The sequence below is a fragment of the Cetorhinus maximus genome, chromosome 9 (assembly GCF_964194155.1).
Source record: "Cetorhinus maximus chromosome 9, sCetMax3.hap1.1, whole genome shotgun sequence".
NCBI classification, from domain to species: Eukaryota; Metazoa; Chordata; class Chondrichthyes; order Lamniformes; family Cetorhinidae; genus Cetorhinus; species Cetorhinus maximus.
Window position 1 is genome coordinate 143,459,007 of NC_135887.1, and position 15,932 is coordinate 143,474,938.

A 15,932-nucleotide genomic window follows, 5' to 3' on the forward strand; every position below is an offset into this window, starting at 1 on the left:
TAAAAGAAAATGGGCCCCATGAATTTAGCATTGGGACCAGTGGCTGTGCAAATTTAAATCTTTAAAATGCCTGTTTTGCCCCCAAATACCGAGTGCAACACTGACCAATTTCAAAATCTCTTATTTATAGTTCACACTTCCTATAAATGTTACACTTGCTTCAAGTGGCAATTGCCCAATTTGTTGACCAAGCAGAATGTCTAACCATGGGAGATCTGCTACTACTGTATATAGAGAAGGGCTTGAAGGTCCTTTAGTTATATTTTACATGTCACAAAAGTCACCAATGTAAATTCTGCACTTTTAAATGATATAGAAAAAGAGGAAAAGGGCATATAAAAATTCCCAATGTACAAATGAATCTCTCTGCCAAAACAGAAAATATCTTCCAATTGATTTCACAAATAAGCTTCAAAAAATATAAAAATCCAAAGGAAACCGTTCTAACCTGACCTGAGGAATTTCGAATTAAGGAAAGCACCTCACTGGCTTAATGGTTATGCAAAGCTTCCCTTTCTCAGCTGAATGTGGTGCATTACGGGGTACAGTACTCATAATGCTCCTGTCCTTATAAAACAGCCAATCTTCTGGCCTGACTAAATGAGTACCACAGGCAACACATTAGTAATTCTCAATAAATCAAATCAAATTAATCGATGACATTTAGAAGCCGAGCATCTTATTCCAAATCTCATTTAAAAAAGCTTTCTGTGAAGTAGCATAGTAATTATTTTTTTAATTACATTATTTTCCAAAAGAAATCAATAAATAGCTGGATAAGAATATGGAAAACACAGCAAAGATTGAGTGATGTGAATCAACTGGAACTGAACATCATCAACATTCCCCATCCTACAATAAACCTGCCAGTGCTGATTTTGAAAAGCTTGAATTCAGAAAATATTATCCACTCCTTCATCTGGAAAATTACCATCTTATTTAATGTTATTATCTTGCCCACTTTACTTTCACATTTAAGCACCAAATCTATCCAAAAAGGCTGCTCTCTGTGAATACTTAACATGGGACAAATATTATAGAAAGGTTCACTTCTTTGTGAACAATTTTTATTCTGGCTGCAGTTGATACATATATTTATCACAGCCTCTTCAACAGTGCACTGAGTATATTCTTTCAATTACACTGTTAGAACTTCTTCACCTATGTCAACTTTGCACACCAAGTTTGGCAATGATAAACCCAACTACCCACATTGTACAGACTGTTCATAGTCTCCTGTGGGTTAAAGATACTTGGAACCAATTTCAGCTCCAATAATTCAGCTTAAAAATTAAAGGAATCACCTTCAACTATTGTATCATCTTCAGCTATTGTATCATCTTCAGCTATTGTATCATCTTCAACTATTGTATCATCTTCAGCTATTGTATCATCTTCAGCTATTGCATTATCTTCAACTATTGTATTATTTTGGCTGATTACTTCAGGTGGGATAGATGCAATCTTTCCAAACTTTAATGTATTGTGTACATCCATGAACCTCTGTAAACATTTCGAAGTGTACAGCCAATGGTGCTTCAAAATGTCTTCCAATTCATAGCTTTTGCACTGCCTTGCATTCATTTTCCTGAAACGCCGAAAAAGTTTGTTGCCTGATTCATTCCCTTCACTTGCCCATGCACCTATGGATCCATCTCTTTCAATGATCTCAGGGACATGAGCCAAGGTCTTGTGCAGGTAGTTGGTGATTTTCCCTTCATATCTGTGCTTGAACTCTGTACGCAACAGCTCTGCAAATCTCTGGGAATTAAAACTGTACTGACAAAGAAGGTCTGGGCATTCTCTAGTTGGGAACGTGGAACGCCACACTGGCTTCATGAGGAGGTAAAGGTGCATTAACTCTCTGAGAATCTCTCTCCTTTCTTCAGATGGGATCAGTTCACAAACGGCTTCTACAGTCTCTTTTGTCATTAGTTTTCTTGCAAAGTTTCCATTCAATCTCATGACAGGTTTCAAGTTCATCTTCTTTCTTAAGTGTTTATCGAGCATTGCTTGCCACCTCTTTTTTTCCTCCTTAGAGGAGTTAGGATGTTTGTATTGCTCCCCAATCTCATCCTGGAAAAGTCTGTAGAATTCTGTTGCATTTCCAATGTCACAGTGCAAGGCATCTATGCAGGGCTGAGTTTCTATAAATGGTTTTGCTGAAACCCCTTTCACTCTATCACGTAACTCTTCAGCTGTCTCACGATAAGGATTTGAACGCCAGATTTCATAGCGCTCCAAGTTCTCTTCATGGCTCCTTGTTATGGAGTGAAGAACCAGGTTTTGTGAAGCCTCACTTCGAGTGGCATCACACAATGTGCAGACGTAGATAGAACCTGAGGCTTCAAGACCTTCCACTTCACGTACAAGCTTCTCATCATATCCTGTGCCTCGAAAGATAAACTGGAAAGATCTGTGTAAGTCTCCAATTTCAAGTATTAAATCACTGGTCTTCATGGCTTCTCTTTCAGCAATTACTGGGCCCAGGATTGCCGTCAGTGTTTCATGGTCAGATTCATCTGCCAACATCAGGCAAAGTGGCCGGCAGCACAACTCAGAGTTTGGCTTTTGCTCTTCAAACACTTTCACATTTTCATTGTTTTCATTCATCACGCTTACACTCATGATTGTAAAGGAATACCTCACTGCCTTTTCTGGGACTGCTGGACCGCATCCATGTTTTTCACTGACATCGCCCATTCCATCACAAGATTCTTTAATTACAACAGTAAACGGTCCACTCACACACTCGTCTATATTTTGGCATTTTAAGCCTTCCAAAATATCATCCTCAAGCTCCTTCACAGCTGAAGCGAGTGCCACATCATATCTATATCGTCTTGAAATAGTTTCCATTGGGTAATCATCGACACATTGAGCCCAACCACTCAGGCCATCTATGATTCCCACTTCAGTGTTTGTAGAGACATTTGCTAACGGAGGCTGCCACTCGAATGCACAATAACCTGGCAGCAGTGTTTTCTCTGCATTCCGGAGTGCATGCAAAGGCTGGAAGATCTGCTTCCCTGTAGTAGCTTTGACTGTCTTATACATTTTATGGTACTGACTGCAACTTAGAAATGTGTTAATTCTAATGGCAAGACAGACTGCTGGCTTCAGTTCTGATCCTCGTCCCTGTGTTACAGCCTCCAGCTCGTCTGCTTGTCTGTGCTCATTTCCAGCTCGGAGTGCCAGCAACAGCATGGTGAGGCATACCGACTTTACATCACCACCTTCCTCTTTATCTGCAAAAGCCTTCACCTGAAGTTTCAGATCTCGCAGACGATGTTTTTGAGCTCTTCGGGTTAAAGAGAGCAAATGTTGCCTTGGCCGGCCACCCTTGTTCACTGGTGAGTAAACGTGTTTCATTCTTCGTTCTTTGTGGTTTTGGACATGGTTACAATATTCACCTAGTCTCATCTCCACTTCACAGTCTGTCACTGGACATTTTAGAACTAGTGAATTCAGGACATTTATAAATGACTTAACTGGGCTCCTGAACTCGGTGGGACCACAAGGGAACCTACAAACTGGACAATACTTGCCCAGGACTGCAGTACATTTGAGAATACATGTTCTGCAGAAAAGGTGCTTGCACGGTGATTGCACAGGGTCAGCAAGTAAATGCTCACAAACCTGACAAGACACTGACTGGATGAAATTATTGGGATAATCAAGTACAAGGAGTTTTGAATTTAGGTGGATCTTCTTGCAGTTGACAATCTTTTTAGCCAATAAAATACTTGTACTATTTATTTGATCTTTTCTTTTCATGACTCTTGGTCTGATTGGAGCATCAGCTGCTACTTTGGGCTTCTTTGTCACTGGTGGACTTCGTTTGAGAACTTTTCGTTTGCGAGTCCCACTTGAAAAGTTGCAAATACTGCAAAGATTGGAATGTGGCTTCCACTCAACAATTGTACTGATAGGAAAGAATGCATCTTCATTGGTGGTGTTGTTGATTGTCTGTATGACAACTCGCCAACAGTTGTAACAAAAGTGGGTGGGATATTGGGCTTCTGTATCAGTCTTGACATCAATCCTAAATGCGTTACGAATGAGTTCTGGCCAAAAACAGTCACCTTGTCCCATTTTCCTGAGCACCCCTTGTGTGACATCATCAACAGGGCCACTAACCGGGTATTTCATGTCATAACTGGTGGTGTTAAAAGAAGTCCCACAAATGCGACAAAGATTTTGTAACCGTAACATATGTTCTTCCAAAGACTTTGCCCCCATTTGGCGAACGTCACAGAACTTGTTTTTCAGTGGGTTGACCTCTAAAGGCATGTGTTCCAGGGACTTATATTCCAAAGTCTTCTTGTCTAAAGGCAGTGTTTCCAAAGACAGAGTTCCCACTGGTTTGGTTAGAGAGAATGAGGGTGTCCACACTTGGCCACAAGCTGGTGTGGCAGTCTCTGTCCCATGAAGCTTTTCCATTGAAGCCGTGGCTTCCTTTTGGGAATTTATGACAGACATGGTCCCTGAATGTCTAAAATCATCAGGAATCATTTGCAGAGGCATTTCCATTTCCACTTCCATTTCCATTTCCAGTAAACGATGGTACCTAACAGATATAAAAAGTGATTATTGATTAAAACATGATTACAGTTCAGCACCTTCATGAGCAACACATGCTTAATGTTAATTTACACCTCTCGCATTCTAATCATTCGTTATTCAGATAGCTACAGTTTACAACATTAGGGCTGCACTAAAATTGGGGTTTTGATTCAGTTCACTAAAAGACCAATATCAGGGGGTTAATGTTAACCTAACCCACCTGGTAGGAATATGACAGGACTGGGCAAGCTACTCATTTTACACAAATGAAGAATTAATTTGGGCAGGATGTAAGACAGGCAGCCGACCCCACCGACTTCTTTTCCCACTGGGTGGGTTAGATTAAATTCACACCAACACTGTTTGATGACGAAAAACATATAACTTAGCTAAGGAAGAAAAAAAATAGAAAAATATTACCAGTTAGTACAAGATTATTATTTAAAGTTCTCACTGCAGATTTCATAGGCAAAGCTCACATATTTATATATACATAGAAAGAAATAAAAGCTGCAACACGGTAACAGACCTAACCAATCTGTATTTACCTACACAGCTAAATAGTTCCAATTAATTTCCTTAGGTATTTCCTTTGTATTCTAATACAAAGCAGAATTGGCTGTAATCGCACAATGCAAATGGAACAGGCAATGCTGCTGCCTGCTATTAATGGTCCTCTATCAGTGGTGTCTGCAGTCAATATAAATGCTATGTTGCATAAAAAAAGCCACTGCTGATATGGGTATTTAACAAAAGACAGAAAACCAAAGGTTTGTGGAGATAAATCTTAAATTGTCACAAAATTAATGACTACAATTGTCAGACTGCGCTAAAATATTGCCCCTTAGGATAGGGTGACTCAAATCTGTAAGAACGATCTGAATTTGAAATTTCTCCCATTATCCCTAAGATCTTTTCATGATGAAACACGCAAAATCTCATTCTGAGTAATAATACATATTTATTTCCTTATGATTTGCTCAGGAGTAATATTTTGATCACTATCCCATGTTTACACACACTAGTTTTGTGTTGTCTGCAATTTAACAATTGCTTACTGCGAATTTATAGCTCTTGAAAGTAGACATAGGATTGATTATACTCAAGGAAATATTGCTTGAGACTAATAAGGGGCATCAATAGAACATCAAACTCTGCAAGAATATTGTCCAGCTCACTGAGAGAGAGAAAGACTACAAGATGATACCTGGGCCTACAAAACCCACACAGCACAGCTTCAGTTCTTAACATGTTTTTCAGGATATTTTACATACTTAACCGAAGAACATGTTTCATGTAAGAATCTGCAGTGATCATTTCTGAAAGTGGTACGGCATATTTGGCATTTTCTAAATGCCAGTACTACCATGTCAGAGCTGGTAACAGAAAATGTTGGCTTCCATTACAATTTATCTTGTTTTTTTTAAAATTACTACATATTCAAAATCTTCATAACTAAATCCAATCACCAATGTTAATATTTAAGTATATTTAAACTATAGTATAGGGAGTTTAAGCAGAAGCAAGTGTTGGGGGAGATGGTGGTAATGTCACGGGAGTAGTAATCCAGATACCCAGGCTAACCGTTCAAATCGCTCCCAGGCAGCTGGTGGAATTTAATTTCAATTAATAAACCTGGAATATAAAGCTAGTGGCAGTAATGGTGACCATGAAACTATCATTGACATAAAAACACACCTTAACTGGTCTGGCCTGGCCAACATGTGACTCCAGACCCACAGCAATGTGGTTGACTCTTAACTGTTTGCTGAAATAGCCCAACAAGCCTCTCAGTTCTAGGGGCAATTAGGAATGGGCAATAAATGCTGATCTTACCAGGGATGCCCACTGAATAAAATATCAAGAATGTTAATTTGTGTCATTTTCTTCATTGTTTAAATTAATTGATTCTTTATGTAGCTTTTGCAATTTTGATTTTTATTTTATATTTTAACCTTATTTAAGCTGTTTATTTTTCGGTGATAAAATAATAGAATAAAAACAACAAATTGAATGGAAGAACAGTTCTGATTATTTCCTCAAAAAATAATAACCTGTGACAAATTTTAAGGAAATTAGTCTCCGTGATTTCATAAAAATAAGGGTTACCATTGACCAAAAACTGAACTGGACTAGCCATATAAATACTATGGCTATAAGAGCAGGTCAGAGACTAGGAATTGTGCAATGAGTAACTCACCCCCTGACTCCCTAAAGCCTGTCCACAATCTACAGGGCACAAGTCAGGAGTGTGATGAGTTCAACTCCTACAACACAGAGGAAGCTGGACACCATCCAGGACAAAGCAGCCGCTTGATTCGCACCACATCCATAAACATTCATTCCCTCCACCACCGACACACAGTAGCAGCAGTGTGTACCATCAACAAGATGCACTGCAGGAACTCACCAAGGCTCCTTAGGCAGCTCTTTCCAAACCCACTACCACTACCACCTAGAAGGACAAGGGCAGCAGATAGATGGGAACACCACCACCTGGAAGTTCCCCTCCAAGCCACTCACCATCTTGACTTGGAAATATATCACCGTTCCTTCACTGTCGCTGGGTCAGAACCCTGGAACTCCCTCCCTAACAGCACTGTGGGTGTACCTACACCACATGGACTGCAGTGGTTCATGAAGGCAGCTCACCACCACCTTCCCAAGGGTAATTAGGGATGGGCAATAAATGCTGGCTCAGCCAGTGAAGTACAACTCCTGTGAATAAATTTTTTTAAATTTTCAGCTGCTTCCATGAGGTGTTTCACACCATCTCTCCTGACTCTTCTTACAGTTCCTTCCGATACAAAACATAATAAAACTGCAATATCATCCAATGTCCAGTACAACAGGTAGGAGAACTGCTGTCAATTTAAAAACTGAAAAATAATCTTTATGGTGCATATTCATTTACTATCTCTTATTTTAAAACACTTAAATAAAAAAATCATCAAAATATAATCTCAGTTAAACATGTGAAGTTTCTTGCTCAACTTCTTACCCCTCTACCTACTCGCATATATTACACTGATCCCATATAATGAATACATGATCCTTCATGTATTCTTCAGTAAGATTAAGCCATATAGGATGCACAAACTTACAGGAACATTGCTTACAAAACTCTGAAAGTAGCTCCACACTTATTTAAATCAGTCAGTGTACAAGTATTGACAGCAGCGGCAGTCTCTACATTTACCTTTCTCTCACAGAAGATGTTTTTCAGAGAGGCTCCCATCTGCTCCGAACCATGAAGCTGACTCTGAAATAACAGGAACTGTCTCTACCTCTTCTAGTGCTACCTCTGTAGCAGCTGATGTGGTGGCACATCACCCTTCAACCAGCAATCACACTTAACCACAGTCCTAAACAAGAATGTTAATTGGTGTCATTTTCTTCATTATTTAAATTAATTGATGCTTTATGTAACTTTTGCAATTTTGATTTTTATTTTATATTTTAATCTTATTTAAGTTGTTTAGTTTTCTTTCTACTTTTCACAACTTTCTTGTATTTATGTATAATCTGAATAATTAATTTATCTCGATTAGTAGAATTCCCTTTGTTATTTTAGTAGATTTCCCTTTGTTATTTTTGAATGAATTCTCCTCCAGCACCAGTAAACTCCCCCCTTCATTTGAAGGTGAAGTGAAGGTTGGTGTAGTCCCAGAGGCTGCTCTCTCATTAGAGAGAGAGATGACTGGCTGTGAGTTTAACCTGAGGGTTACCACACCTCAGGTGAGGGGTGAGGTTGAGAAGGTGGGACCTGCATGGATGACCTCAGCCGGCTTGGGGATTGAACCCCCGCTGTTGGAATCAGTCTGTATCAGCTAACTGACCCCCACCCCATCAGTTACTGGGGCTCTCAAACCTCCTCCGGCTGTAGACACACAAGATGCTGCCATCTTGTGGATTGGTTTAGCTTCGCAGTACAGCTTGTTTCTCAATACATCGGCCCATTTACAGTAAATCCCATTTAAACGCTGAACAGATATAGATGAAAATTTTAAACCATTTTCTTTCTGCATTCACTGCCTCTCTTGATCCAGTTGTGCATTTGTAATAAATATGCCTTTTATATTGGTCTTATTTTTTAATATCCTTGGCAAAGGCTACAGAGAGCAACACTGCATCTCATAAGAGGATTTGATTTAGGCTCATAAAAGATATGAAGGAAATGAAGAAAAGACATTTATTGCATTCAGCCAGTCCTTCCACAGATTGTATTCAATGAGACTAAATATCACTGCAGTAAAATGACCTTCAGAAAACAAGCAGTAACTCCCCTGGGATTTTCAAAATACAAAAACTCAACTGTATTTCTTGGCCTTTAAATATTTTTAATGAATCTTCTTTGGTGCATTTCACTTTGCACTGACTTCATACTTTTGACATAAATGCAGCCTATTGGAGCCAGGATTCAACCTGACACTGAAGTGAAGCAGGTTCTGGGAGAGGCAGGCTCACTCAATTCACTTCAGAGTCAGTTTGGAATCCTTCACTCCTCACTTACACTCCAGGTTTACCTTTGGTACAAATCAGATTTGCCTATTCACCGATGCTGCAGCTGTGATGTAAAACTGCAAAACTCTTAAACTCTCTCAGTCTGTATATCTGTGAACCAAAGTACAGTTTGTGAACCTGAGCTCATCTTTATTGAAAGAAAAATCATTATAATTGTTAGACAATTCTTGTAGCTTCTGGTCTGCAAAGGTTCCTGATGCAGAATAAATTCTATGCTCAAAAAATATTGACAGACATAAATTGAAATATCTGAAACTATTGCTCTCTGCTCAGCTTCAAATGTGGCAACATTTCAAATGCATTACCATTGAAAAGAATGCAAGAAAGATGTTTTAACTGTGCACATTGTGAATGGAGATCTCTGCTCCATGTGTGTAAGTGGAGAAGTTCTATTCTCTCTAGTGACACTCAGCTTTGGTACCACTCAGTGTGGCAACAGGATGGCCTCTAGCCCTTGTATTGATGTAAATGCTGAGGCCATTGGTGAGCTCAATTTAATTTCGTAGAAAAAGGATTGTGAATGAGGGGGGGAATCATGTTTAAAGTTTTTAAAATTGTGCAGGGATTTGCTAAGGAGAGAGAGAGAGAGAGGAGTTCTTTGTGCAGGAGCTACCAGGGAACACTGTGACCTGAAGAAAGCACAAACTAAACAGGCTCTTCATGATGAATTAAACTACTGTCAAGGGAAGGCAGCTATCGTGGAATAACCCACCGGAAAACGAGGGACTTGGTTCTTGGAAAGAATGAGGATAAAAGGAGTCTACCTGTAATCTAGGCCTGGGAGATTGTCTTATATTCAGGAAGACCAACAGTGTTTGAATAACTTTTCTCTTTCCTGTTTTTAAAACAATAAAAATAATGACCATTTATCTGAGATGTTTATTATCTAATTTCCCTTTCGAGGCTCCCTGCAGAAAAGACGCGGAGTTATTTTGGTGAAAGGGTGAAAATTGGTGTGAAATGGGCACTGTGCTATTCAGACACACCTGTCTGAGAGTGCGGTTTTTAGCACACTGAATCACTGATTACTTTGAACCTGCCAGAGGAGCTAAAACAGACACCTGCAAGTTTAGTTCTGGAATGCAGCAGTATGTGTGAGCACATGCCCACTGCCATTAGGCTGCAATAGGCTGCAGAGGCATGAGGCAGGTTCCAGGATGACTCTGGCACTGAGGAACAGGACAAAAAGATTGTTGAACATGGCACTGAAGATCCTGGTGGAGGAGGTGCACAGGAGGAGTGAGCGGGGTGTATGTGTGAAGAAATCCACCTCACTCTCCTGTCCCTCTCTCCTGCAGCAGCCTCATGTCCTCCTCCCAATCTGAGGGAACTCTGAGCAAGATGGTCAGAACCATGCTCTCCCTTTCCCCTCTGACCTCTGTAAGGTGTCCAGTAAGATGGAGCACAGTATTCACTCTGTTAGACAAAGTACTCAGAAAATGTCCACAGTAAATGTTAACATTGTGTTGATGAAGTTTTGACAAACTGTCAATGAAAAGCTCCCAATATGTCTCAGAAGGTTATCTCCAAATCTCTAGCGGCTAAGTTAACAATAACAGATGAATAACAATTGACTTGTTTACTCCTATTCAGCTACTCGCTGTCAGGAGAGGACATTGGTCAAGTGTTATTACCAAACTGGTATGCTGCCACTTTAATGAGCACTAGCAGATAATTTAATTGTGATCAGCCCCTTAACGAACCTCTGATCGCTGTTCATAGTGCACGCTTCAACTCCTTTACCAGGATCGTGTCTTGCACTAAACACAGGTTCAACTGGCATTTCAGCACAAGACCCCATCTTGGTCACCTCAGAGGCTCCCTAGTGCCTAAAGAAGCCAGGGAACCATCTCTGCTGTATAGTGTTATCTAGATGCCTTCCCACAGGATCGGCCTTTGTTGTTCTGTGTCTATTCCTTGGCTGCTTTATTAGCCCACGGCCTGTAGTTAGGCCTCTGCTCCTGTTAGTCACGGTGATACAACGTGACATTGAAAACTCTCACTATGTGTGAGCTGGATCACAGACACAACTTGCCAACTACTCCATAGTGAACTTGAGTTTCCATATGTCACCACCCAAATATTCTTCATATTCTTCTCAGCCATGCCAGAGGTGTACTTCAACAGTGTTCCTGCATCTCAGACAATACCACTGTCCCATCCAGAAGACAGGAAAGAAAGTATATATCTCCATTAACCTAGCAACTTTATAAAATTATTATTTTATTTTAAAAATGGACAAAGGTGTTATCCCGACATGCCAGACTAACCATGATTCATACCAGAGGAATTTCTAACCTTCAGAAACCAACAGGGATTTTGTTATCTTTAAAGAGACGCTAATTTTATTTTTCTTTGTTCACAGGATATGGGCTTCGCTGGCTGGGCCAGCATTTATTGCCCATCTCGAGTTACCCTTGAGAAGGTGGTGGTGAGCTGCCTTTTTGAACCACTACAGTCCATGTGGTGTAGGTACACCCACAGTGCTGTTAGGGAGGGAGTTCCAGGATTTTGACCCAGCGACAGTGAAGGAACGGCGATATATTTCCAAGTCAGGATGGTGAGTGACTTGGAGGGGAACCTCCAGGTGGTGGTGTTCCCATCTATCCTCTACCCTTGTCCTTCTAGATAATAGTGGTCGTGGGTTTGGAAGGCGCTGTCTAAGCAGCCTTGGTGAATTCCTGCAGTGCATCTCGTAGGTGGTACACACTGCTGCTACTGTGCATCAGTGATGGAGGGAGTGAATGTTTGTGGATGGGGTGCCAATCAAGCGGGTTGCTTTGTCCTGGATGGTGTCAAGCTTCTTGAGTGTTGTGGGAGCTGCACTCATCCAGGCAAGTGGAGAGTATTCCATCACACTCCTGACTTGTGTCTTGTAGATGGTGGGCAGGCTTTGGGGAGTCAGGAGGTGAGTTACTCATGACAGGATTCCTAGCCTCTGACCTGCTCTTGTAGCCACAGTATTTATATGGCTAGTCCAGTTCAGTTTCTGGTCAATGGTAACCCCCAGGATGTTGATAGTGGGAAATTTAGTGATGGTAATGCCATTGAACATTAAGGGGTGACAGTTAGATTCTCTCTTGTTGGAGATGGTCATTGCCTGGCACTTGTATGGTGCGAATGTTACTTGCAACTTGTCAGCCCAAGCCTGGATATTGACCAGGTCTTGCTGCATTTGGACATGGACTGCTTCAGTATCTGAGGAGTCGTGAATGGTGCTGAACATTGTGCAATCATCAGCAAACATCCCCACTTCTGATCTTATGATGGAAGGAAGGTCATCGATGAAGCAGCTGAAGATGGTTGGGCTGAGGACACTACCCTGAAGACCTCCTGCAGTGAATGTCCTAATACCCATTGTGACTGCAGAAAATCAAATTCCAAAGAAATACACCAAAACCGTTGACATTTCTGAGGCAGAACTCCGGCCAGCGGAGAAGGTATGTCTGCAAAGGACAAAAGGAACCCTCACCCCTCTATTATAAACACCTCAAGATTCTAGACCTGGGAAAATACATCCTTTGTCCAAAACAGAGGTGAAGAAATGGGAGGTATGTCACATGACCTCCCCCAAGCTGTTAACATTGCCGTGTGGAACTGAATTCAGGCAGACCTACCATTTTGCCACCTAACAGGTAGCAGCAGAAAGAGCCCTGTCCAGGCGAAATGCCTGGCCCTAATCTACACTGTATACTGCTGGAGCATTGGAACTTCTGTACCTGTGCTTATAAGACTCATTCATCTCTACGTGCTTTCTCTCATTGTGGACCTCATTTCTTCTGGGAAGATGGGTCACCCTGTGACAACTGGAGCCTGCTAACCTCCGAAGGAGTACACCATTGGACTCTGGTCTCACGCAAAAACATAACTCTTAATTGTATCATGGTCTTGCTCTGTACCCTTTCTTTCCCTTATCCCTCTTTTATCATATGAGTGCAAAAAGGGCAGGTGTTGCAAAACCCTTTCCCGCATTTTGTATATGTGTAAAATAAACCAACCCTCTTATTTTGCCTTACCTCGAGTTCACTGGAGGGGTTATTAATAGAGGATTGGATCACTTCAACCTGCAGCGTTGGGGAAAACACGCCACTACTTAGAAAGGGGGAAACCAGAAATGAAAAACACCTTTTTGTTTACGGAAGGTAGTGAGTGGACAAATCAGGGCTGTTTAAATTAATCCCCCTCCTGTCCCTAACATCATCTTGACTTCAGCAACATTAAACTGGATCCAGCCTGCTTTTCTACTTTTCTGCAGACTTATTCCTGTGTCTATGTCGGGTTTTGCTTCATATTTTCCAATGTCTTAAGAACATAAGAAATAGGATCAGGAGTCGGCCACTCGGCCCCTCAAGCCTGTCCCGCCATCCAATAAGATCATGGCTGATCTGCCCCAGGCCTCAACTCCTCTTTCGTGCCAGCTCCTCATAGCCCTCAACTCCCCGATATTTCAAAAATCTATCTACCTCCTCTTTAAATACTTTCAGTGATCTAGCCTCCACAACTCTCTGGAGTAGAGAATTCCACACATTCACTACCCTCTGAGAGCACTACTCTCTTCTTATGCCTCTGTCTCATTATCCTTGCCTTATTGGCTAAGTCAGTTGCTAAAGCTTTTCAAAGGTTTTCAGTAATTTGTATCCCTCTTTTGTGACTTTAAGTTTGACATATGCTGATCTTTTCTTTCTCATTATCCATGTTAGTCAGTGGATAATGTATGTAAACAGCCTAACCCACATCGCCGGAGCTGAAGGTCTCTGGCCCTTCCAGTGTACATCAGTCAGAGAGTGTTGGAAGACTGGGAGTTGGGCTGGATGTTGAATATTCCGGCTCCCAGCCTAACATTGGGATTTTGCCGGCCTTGTAAGGGACAAAGCCTCAGGACAAGGTCAGCATCATAACAAGGTGAGGGGTGGAGAATCTCACCAGCCAGGGGCTTCCAAACTCCCAAATACCAAAGAGCCACAGAGTAGGGATTAGCAGCAGCTACATCCCACACTGACAGCAGACATAGGCCTCAACTGGAGACTTACCTTGGCACACAAAGCAAATAGAATTCTGAAAAAATTATAGATTTTAAAGCAGCTCCTTTACAAATGCAGTTACTAAGGACACATTTAAACTATTTCTGGAAGAGACATAACACCCCCTCCCAAACCAGCGAGATTTCCTCAATCTACAACATATTGGAGTAGGCCAGGGCTCTAGGGTTTGATTTCAGGAAGAGGTGACACAACATAGGCTGGTCTTCCTGGAATATGGAAGTTTAAGGGATGGTTTAATTGGGAGTTTTAGAATTTGGAAAGGAATTGATAGGGTGTAGATAGTGAGAAACTCTTTCTACTGGTGGGGGCATCAAGGACTGGGGGGGGGTGGTCAGAGCCTTAGGGAAGAATATTCCCCCGGTCTGGGGGGTCGTGCAGGAGTGGGCGCGTGCAGACGCGCCTCTGATCAGCGCCCCCGATCAGGGGGGTGCTGCCATTTTACGTGGGTGGGCCAATTAAGGCGTGATGTCCACCAGGAAGCGCTATGCACTACCTGTGTGGGTGGGGGGGGGTGGGATTCCCTAAGCTGGGAGTGCGCTCTTTCACACATGCGCACGAAAGAGCGACTCATCTCCCTGAGGCTAAGTGCTGCCTCAGGGAGATCGGCGCCAAATTCAAAAATGCGCAATGGACAAAATTAAAATTTCCCTGACACGTCCCCGCATGTGACACTATCACCCGAGTTGGGACATGTCCATCACTTTTATTCAAACTTATGTTAAATATTTAAAAGCCCACATGAAACTTCATCCCGCCCGTGGATGAGGTTTCATGTTTTTTCTACTTCCCACCGGGGCTCCCGGCCTGTCCGCCAGCCTTAAGGTTGGACAGGCAGGTCCATTACTTACTTCAATAAGTTTTTAAATGGCCTAAATTGGCCGTTGACAGGTCGGAGGGCGTACAGCTGACCCGGCTGCGCGCCCCACCCCCGACCTGAAAATTGAAATGGGGAGGGGTGACGTTGCGAGTTCCGCCCAACCTCATCCTGCGGCATTTTACACATCGGCGAGTGGGCCCCACCCCCGCTCGCCAAACTCAATATCCCGGCCTTAAAATCAGAAGCAGGCAGTTCAGGGGAGAAGTTAGAAAATAATTTTTCTCACATAGACCCGAGGAAGTATGGAATTCTCCCAGACAAAAATCAGCAGATGTTAGCTCAGTTAATCATTTTAAACCTGAAATCAATAGATTTTTGCTAGGCTAGTGTGTGAATAGATATGGAGCCAACAGGGGTAGCTTGGTCAAAGATACAAAGCGGCCATGATCACACTGAATAGCAGAACAGCTTGGAGGGGCTGCATGGCCTCCTCCCAGATCGAATGTTCCCTTGTTCTTAGATACAATCAGTGGCATTACCAGGTGCTGATGACCACACCAAGTTTAGCTGGAATACAGGCCTCCCTGGATGTTCACCCCCCTCGGTATGTTTTACAGGCGTCTGAGAAAAAAAAATCTAGCCGAACAAATGTTATTTCATAACCAAACTAAGATGAGCAAAGTGCATGAGGAACATAATTCTTATTATCATTATATCCACAGTATTGCTCTAAATTGTAAATGATTCACAAAGGCCAGAATTTTCCCCTCGGCAATTTGGGGGCAGGGTCCGCTCGCCGAGGGGAAAAATGACTCGGGATGATGTTGGGAGGAACCCTCGATGTCATCCCGGTCCATTTAAATATTCAGGAAGGCGGGCGGACAGCGAAATCAGCTGTCCGCCCGCCGACCTGTCAATAGCCAATTGAGGCCATTGACAGGATCATTAAGCTTGTTTAATGCTCTGTCCATCTAATCTTAAGG

At 42.0% G+C, this 15,932-nt stretch overlaps 1 protein-coding gene across 1 annotated transcript; it reads right to left on the bottom strand.

Moving 5' to 3' along the window:
- Positions 1-225: 225 nt before the first annotated feature.
- On the bottom strand, positions 226-10,891 carry rag1 (recombination activating 1). Its single transcript, XM_078549620.1, has 2 exons — positions 10,794-10,891; positions 226-4,570 (listed from the first exon to the last, which is right to left on the bottom strand). The coding sequence occupies exons 1-2, from the start codon at positions 10,889-10,891 to the stop codon at positions 1,285-1,287; spliced, it is 3,384 nt and encodes a 1,127-aa protein (XP_078405746.1). The 3' UTR covers positions 226-1,284.
- Positions 10,892-15,932: the final 5,041 nt, after the last annotated feature.

Coding starts and splice junctions, on each gene's coding strand:
- rag1 (XM_078549620.1), bottom strand. CDS start 10,891: ATGGGGTCTTGTGCTGAAATGCCAGTTGAACCTGTGTTTAGTGCAAGA. Junction 4,571..10,793: donor ACTATGAACAGCGATCAGAG/GTTCGTTAAGGG, acceptor TATATCTGTTAG/GTACCATCGTTTACTGGAAA.